At 43.9% G+C, this 7,484-nt stretch overlaps 2 protein-coding genes across 2 annotated transcripts; both read right to left on the reverse strand.

The window, feature by feature from the left end:
• Window positions 1–641: 641 nt before the first annotated feature.
• LOC106811485 (uncharacterized protein K02A2.6-like) lies at window positions 642–1,568 on the reverse strand. Its single transcript, XM_014815124.1, has one exon. The coding sequence runs from the start codon at window positions 1,566–1,568 to the stop codon at window positions 642–644; it is 927 nt and encodes a 308-aa protein (XP_014670610.1).
• A 909-nt stretch (window positions 1,569–2,477) lies between these two features.
• On the reverse strand, window positions 2,478–4,166 carry LOC106811486. Its single transcript, XM_014815125.1, has 3 exons — window positions 3,914–4,166; window positions 3,490–3,732; window positions 2,478–3,196 (listed from the first exon to the last, which is right to left on the reverse strand). Exons 1-3 carry the CDS (start codon window positions 4,164–4,166, stop codon window positions 2,478–2,480), a joined length of 1,215 nt encoding a protein of 404 aa, XP_014670611.1.
• Window positions 4,167–7,484: the final 3,318 nt, after the last annotated feature.

The following is a 7,484-nucleotide window of genomic DNA, read 5'->3' on the forward strand; positions in this document are numbered from 1 at the left end:
AATTATCGATTATATATGGAATTGTCAATTATACAATAATAATCAAGTACCCAATATTTTACCAACATCTAATTGTACCATGTAGAACTATGTTTGCAACACTGAATTGTTAAGAACAATAAAATTCTGGATTGTATCAAAATGCGATTTGAAATCATCAATTATCATTCAACTTTGAACACTAACAGACAAACTCTGCAGCTGGGCTAGATGTTGCTAGCACATATAGCCCACTGTTGAAACTGGTCTTTACCACCAGTTCAATCACACAGAACAGAATCACGATTTGACGTAGTCTTTGTAACGACTTGGTTCCCTGATGATTCTCCCAGAATGACTAGTGTAGGTAGTGCTCTGCCATGCCGGTTCAGTACGTTCGGCATGTGCTGGGAGCTCATGGTGCTCCAGCGAACTTCCTGCTGTCGGGATTTCATCGGGTTTCGGACCAGTTATCACAGGTTTCGATTCGCATGTCCTCAGTGAGTGTTTTCTGTTTCTCCTGTAGAAGTCTGGTTGTTGGTCTAGTCCGTTGGGTGTTTGTACTACGTAGGACCTTGGCGCCGTGTGTTCCTGTTGTACTACAGCTTGTTCCCAAGTTTTCTGGGTCCTGATCCTGACGGTATCACCAGTCTGTAGCTCTCTTAACGGTTTTGCATGCTTGTTATATAGGCGTGCCTGCTCATTCTGAGCTGCCCACATGCATCCTTTGCAATTCTTGGCATCAGCGATGTACTTTTTGCTGGTAATCTTGATCGAAGTGTCCCGCTCATTAGCAGTTGAGCGGGAGAGTAATTCATTCCAGCAATGTGTGCATTACGGTATTCGAGTAACGCGATGTATGGGTCACTCGCTTCCTCGGCTGACTTTCTAATGATGTTCTTAACTGTTTGCACAGCCCGTTCACTGAGTCCGTTCGACTGGGGGTTGGTTGGGCTTGAGGTACATAGTTCACTGTCCCATTTCCTAGCAAAGTCTTTGAACTCACGGGAGCTAAACGGTTGATTGTCAGACACAATAGTTTCCAGTATCCCGTGTCTCGCGAGGATGGACAAGAGATGCGTGATCATCTCACTCTCGGGTTTTCTCTTGTGTAGGCTGATTTCTGGGTACTTGGAGTAGTAGTCTACTACAACAAGATAGTCTTTTGCCCCATACTCAAACAAGTCCATACCGAGTTTCTTCCACGGTCTGTCTGGTAAATCATGTGGAATTAGCGGTTCCTTCTGCTGTCTCTTCTTGAAACGGTTGCACGTTTTGCACCTTGATATAAAAATTTTAATTGCTGATGACATTCCAGGCCAGTAGATGGTGTTACGCGCCCTGGCCTTGCATTTCTCCATTCCGAGGTGACACTCATGCACAGTGTTGAGCATTTCCTTGCGCATTTCTCGAGGCATTCTCGAGTTTTTTCCCGTAGAATAGCAGTCCTCCTGCCTCGTAAACCTCGTCACGTATGTTTCAATAATTATGGTCGCGTGGCGGGAAGTGCTTGGAAGCCTTCTCTGCCGGCCATCCAGCATGAATTGTGGACCTGAGTTCCTGAAGTTCCGGGTCTCCCGCGGTTTCATGCTTGAGTTGCTCACGCTTCTGCTAGAATAGGTTTTCCACGGATGAGTGAACTTGGACATCCATTTCCTTATCGGGTTCACTGTCCTTATCATTATCCCTATCCAGGTATGCTCGTGACAGCGTGACGGCGATGTACATGTATTTGCCGGGTACGTAGGTGATGCTGATCACATATCGCTGCAGTCTCAACAGCACTCTTTGCAAACGCGGCGACACTTTCGCGAGGGGTTTCTTGATAATTCCTGTGAGCGGCTTGTGATCGGATTGCACTTCCACCAGCCTCCCGTAGACGTATTGGTGGATTTTTTTCAAATTGAGCGCAGTTACACTCTGCTGCCGTCAGTGACCTAGACACATAGGCTATTGGACTGTCCTGCAGCTGGCATGCACCAAGCCCATTCTGTGATGTATCGGCTTGAATTATCACAGGTTTTTTCTGATCATAGTAGTGTAGTACGGGTGCGCTGGTCAACTTGCCTTTGATGGCTTGAAGGGCTTTCTCATGTGTCGCGTTCCACACCCATGCATTATCTTTCTTGAGTAGATCTCTGAGCGGTGCCGTGATTTCGGCCATGTTCGGAATAAACTTCGCGAGGTAGTTGACCATTCCTAAGAGACTTTGGAGAGCTGGCTTGTCGGTCGGAGTCGGCATGACAGCTATGGCTCGCACTTTCCGCTCATCCGGCTTGAGCCCCTCCGATCACATTTTCTATGTACTCGACTGTATACACCTTGAATTGCATTTTGGTTGGGTTGAATTTCACATTCTGTTCTCTTGCCCTTTCCAGCACTCTCCTCACGATCTTGTCATGCTCATCTGAGGTTTCAGCGGCATAATCATGTCGTCGGCAATTATGCATACATTTATCACGTCACCGAACACTTGTTGGTTCCTCTTCTGGAATACTTCACTGGCTGAACAGATACCGAAAGGCATTCTCAGAAACCGGTATCGGGAATACGGCGTATTGAACGTGCATAGGGACTTTCTCGTCCAGGATCGTGAAGAATTTCTTGCCATGTAATTGTGCAGCAACGTCTTCCGGCGTCGGTATTTTGTAATGTTTTCGCCTTATGACCGTGTTCAAGTCGCGCGCATCTAAGCAGAGTCGTAGAGAACCGTTCTTTTTCTCCACTATCACGAGACTGTTCACCCAGTCTGTGGGCTCCTCACCGGGGGTTATGCCACCTTCTGCCTCTATTCTGTCCAGGGTGTCCTTCAGCTTCCGTTGAAGGCTGAAGGGGACCTTCCTGGGCGGGTAAACTACTGGATTGATGCTGGGGTCTAGCTCAATCTTATATGTTCTCTCAAATTTTCCGAGCCCTTTAAACACATTCTCATATTCTTTCATGGCGTTATCTCTTGTGAGGGGTTTCTCCTCTATCACACTTTCTAGCTTAGCAATGAGCTTCAAGTTCTGACACGATTTGAGACCTAGTATTGGTTCAGAGTCAGTTTTCACTACATACAGCTCAACGTCTGTGCCACGTATTTTGGTAGAGATGCATCCCAGTGGCTGAAGTTTCAACCCTCCATACGCAGATAGTACGGTTTGTGTCTTACGGAGACACGGTTTCACGTGTAGTTTCGCGTAGTGTTTCTCGGGCAACACATTTGCTTCAGCACCTGTGTCAATTTTGAATTTCAATTGTTTCAATTTTTTGGTTTCTTACTGCATTCCAATTTAAGTTCTGTGCTCCATGCATCGTTAGTGTTCTGTACTTGTCCTACCTCAACATGCACTGACCAGATGAAGAGGGTCTGTGCTGGCAAATCTTCTTCCAACGCGTGAATTTGACCGTGCACGTATTGCTTCCGGTTGCTACCACCACGACACATATTAGCAAAGTGATTTTTTTTCTTACAGTTATGACAGTCCTGTCCGTACGCAGAACATTCGTTTTTGCCGTGTGTCTTACCACAGTTGAATTTTGATGCAGCTTGCGGCTTAGGTTTGTGGTGAAACTTCCCAGTCTGGGACTTAGCCTGGAGCTGACGGTATTTCTGTCTCTTGCTCGATACGGCATTAATACTTGTAGTAGCAACGTTTTCTATTTCTCTGAACTGTCTAGCGCTCGCCTCGGCGGCCCTGCATAACTCAACGATCCTGTCGAGTTTAGGATTGTCGGCGTCTCTCAATAGCCGTTCCTTGAGCCTGGAGTCTGCCACACCGAAAATTATTCGGTCACGAATCATGTTGTCTCTTTGTGTGTCGAAATCACAGTTTTTCGCGTGATTTTTTAGGGCAGTTACGAATTGGTCTATTGTTTCCCCTTCCCGTTGCCGTTGGGAGCGTTCCCAGAACGTGTACCTTTCTATAACTGTGTTTTTTTCTTGGCTCACAGTACTCATTGAATTTCTGTAGAACTACATCAAGATTGTCATTGTCCTCTTGATCCTCATATGTGAAGGTATTGTAAATTTTTATTCCTTTGTCTCCGATCGTGTGGAGTAGTATAGCAATCTTCGTAGCACCATCTTTTCTTACCGCACCTGACGCCGTGAGGTAAAGCTCGAAGCGCTGCCTCCACGTTTTCCAATTCTCTCCGAGATTCCCATCGAAATTGAGCTGAGATGAGGGTTTAAATTGTTCCATTTTAGGCGTGAATTTCGTAATTATTCTGACACCATGTAATATTTTAATAGCCGAAGAGCGCTATTAGGAAAGCTCAACAGAATTTATTCGCATCTGATTGGTGCATATTATTACATTAGAGTTATCCGGGTACTTATGACGTATAGTACATATATGACACTTTCGAATTTATGAGTTTTTGCATTAGAAAAGGGTAGTGCTGTTATTAACATTATTATTATTATTATTATTATTATTATTATTATTATTATTATGAACTCAGATATCCAGCACATTCCTAAAAATGTCCTTACAGTTGTTTTGGCAGCAGGTGATCGGGCTCGCTTGTTTCCGCACCGGGCGTATAGTGGAGAGGCATGCGGCATTTCGTTTGAAAAGGTTTTTGCCGACATTGGCAGACAAGGAACGTAGTTCGCGTTCACTAACAATAGGTCCGCGTTCACGACGTAGCAAGAAATCTCCGGATATTTGCGTCACACGAGGCAAAGATGCGCGTCCAAGAAATACGGTATCCTAAACAGATTCGGTATTTGATGTAAATACGCGACTTCCCAGACCCCGGATAATTGCCGGTGGCTTGGAGAAACTAGCCACCGATGCTTCTGACGCGCCATTTCCTCGTGTGAACGCTAAATACCGGATTCTGAGCGCGTATTTTATAGAGCCTGTCGCGCTCAGAACAGTTCGCAGTGTAACGCGAGTGAACTGGCAGCGCGGACAGTCTACGTATTTTATCGGAATTGGGGCGCATTGCAATTGTTTTATTTCGGCATGTTCCGCATTGTTCGCTTGATTGTTTAAAGCAGCTCGCAGCTCGCAAATACCGTATTTCTGGAGCCGCGAATCAGCGTGTGAACGCTCGGCCGCGTATGGCCGCGTATTTGTCTCAGATTCGGTATTTCGCAAATCCGGTATTTCATAAATACGAGGTCTCGTGTGAACGAGGCTATATTTATTCATGCGAAATTTATGCCGTATTTCGCTGCTGCTATGACGCTCCGATGCATTAGGCGCTTTCCGAATTTAGAAGGTAATAATCTGAAAAAAATGGTTTGACTGCACAATAGCTGCCTCCACTATCAGGTACACTGGCCACACCTTGTGGGCCATAAACAAGGCCACGCCTTCTTTTTTCTCGGATTCTACCGACCAAATCTTCCATATTTCTTATGTCCCCCCCCCCTACTAGCTTTGATTAGTTAATATCATGTGCCATATCGCTGAGCTACAGCTTAATTAATCTTTGCTATAATTAATAATCTCCGCCACATCGACCTTCAGATTATAGTACGCAGAGAGGTTTTCAATTATATTTTCTGCTATCATAATAATTAGCTGAAAAATATGTTATTTTCCGGCTCGCGGTGCATTGTGTTGTCATGTGTCTTATTACGTGAATTTTCATGTCGACAATATTACACAAGGCTTTAAAAAAAATTGCGTAACCGTCGCCAATTTTTAATTTATCGTTATATTATAGACGTTTTTATTTCATTAAATATTCACAGCACAATTATTCACTGTACATTTCACGAGCCTCCAAAATGACGCGCTACACACGAGACTAGAATGCGTGCGACGCGGCAGGTGGCACCCGACCCGTGACGCGTCTCATATTCTAATTAACATAAACTATGAAGATGGCAAAGCATGCTTCGCGTTGCTCATTAGGAACGCTCTTCAAACGACATTCGGCTGTCAGAGTCAAATGTCGTAGCCATTCATGTGATAAATAAATAAATAAATATATATATATATTTATATATATATTATATACATGCATGTCGACGCCTTTGCTATATTATTTACAAAATACGGAATGGTAGATCACAAACATGTTAGATTATTAAGGTTGATTGTACGTACATATGTTCTGATGTTTCATAAAGAATATTTTTGGCCATGTTTGAACTGATCATGATCACCGCAGTTTATTATGTGCTATTTACGCGCACAACACAATCAAAGAGTTCGGCAATAGATATCTCGATTCATGTACTCGTGACATAACACGACAAAAATGCGCGGGTGGATTGCTGCATGATAAATAAACGGAGTGAGGGGGATTCACATGCGCTCATGAAACCCGACAATGATTTACGAACTACAAACGAATCCGTGTAATGCGAACAAAACGCCACGCGATAAGCAGGTTGTAATACATCTATACAATAAACCGATCATGAAACAGCAGAGGTCCCGTGCAGTGGCGTCACAAGGGGGGTGCGCGGGTGCGAAACTTACCGGGTGACACCATCAAACGGAGTGATGCCAAAATATAAATAGGCCCCTACATTACGGCGGTGCGTATAATATTGTAATTTTAATTTTGCTAGTTGTTTATATCATTACTATTGCCATTACATTCAGTGATATACGAGAATTACGATATACGAGTAACATTAGTACAACAACATTATAAAGGATTCTGTATGGTCTGGTACGGGAGGAGGTCCACGTGGTGACACCATAAGTTACCGCACCGTGTGACACCAACCCTAGTGACGCCGCTGGATCCATGTAGAATATTCACGCTGTATATGCTGGTACGTAATAGATTCTGTTCGCGCTGCATGTGGAAACACATCGTGATCACTGAACACACACACGCCGAAGGTAAACGCGCGAACATTCATCAATACGACAAAGTCGCATGAAATCTTGAATTCCCATTTGTTAAACGCCGAGCCACCACTTAAAATTTAAATAGCCTCGTTTTGCTTTCAATTAAAAAAACGCGATTTCTATATCATTCGGTGAAGGCATATGCCGCATAAAGCAGTAATGGTGTTTAACATTACCTTCATGCGCAGCTTGGTATATACGTAGTGCACGCACGAGCAGCTGATGAACGACGCGTGCCATGCAAATTATTCATCAACTTTACATGTATATGTGTCGCTCGTGCGAGTCAATCCATCATCCGAGTAATGGTAAAACAGAGACCGCGTGAGTCCTTCTGCCTTACAGGGCATCACATTCACGCGCATGCAAACACAGTACAAACTTAACCTAGTACGGTAGAACTATCGCCATATATATAATCAATCATAAACGCCAGACACGCTTATATACACGCGCAGACACGTACATGTATACACATATGTATGTATATATGTATGTATGAATGTATGTATGTATGTATGTATGTATGTATGTATGTATGTATGTATGTATGTATGTATGTATGTATGTATGTATGTATGTATGTATGTATGTATGTGTGTGTGTGTGTGTGTGTGTGTGTGTGTGTGTGTGTGTGTGTGTGTGTGTGTGTGTGTGTGTGTGTGCAAGCGTATTTATGACAACAGCAGGAGG

Source organism: Priapulus caudatus, unplaced genomic scaffold (assembly GCF_000485595.1).
Source record: "Priapulus caudatus unplaced genomic scaffold, Priapulus_caudatus-5.0.1 Scaffold544, whole genome shotgun sequence".
Classification (NCBI taxonomy): Eukaryota; Metazoa; Priapulida; class Priapulimorpha; order Priapulimorphida; family Priapulidae; genus Priapulus; species Priapulus caudatus.

What these genes read in the sequence shown, in the direction of transcription:
- LOC106811486 (XM_014815125.1), bottom strand. Translation starts at nt 4,166, where the DNA reads ATGGAACAATTTAAACCCTCATCTCAGCTCAATTTCGATGGGAATCTC. An exon ending in ACAGAAATTCAATGAGTACT is followed by an intron (nt 3,733 to 3,913) that starts GTGAGCCAAGAA and finishes TCGGTGTGGCAG; the next exon opens with ACTCCAGGCTCAAGGAACGG. An exon ending in TGCATCAAAATTCAACTGTG is followed by an intron (nt 3,197 to 3,489) that starts GTAAGACACACG and finishes AAATTGACACAG; the next exon opens with GTGCTGAAGCAAATGTGTTG.
- LOC106811485 (XM_014815124.1), bottom strand. Translation starts at nt 1,568, where the DNA reads ATGAAACCGCGGGAGACCCGGAACTTCAGGAACTCAGGTCCACAATTC.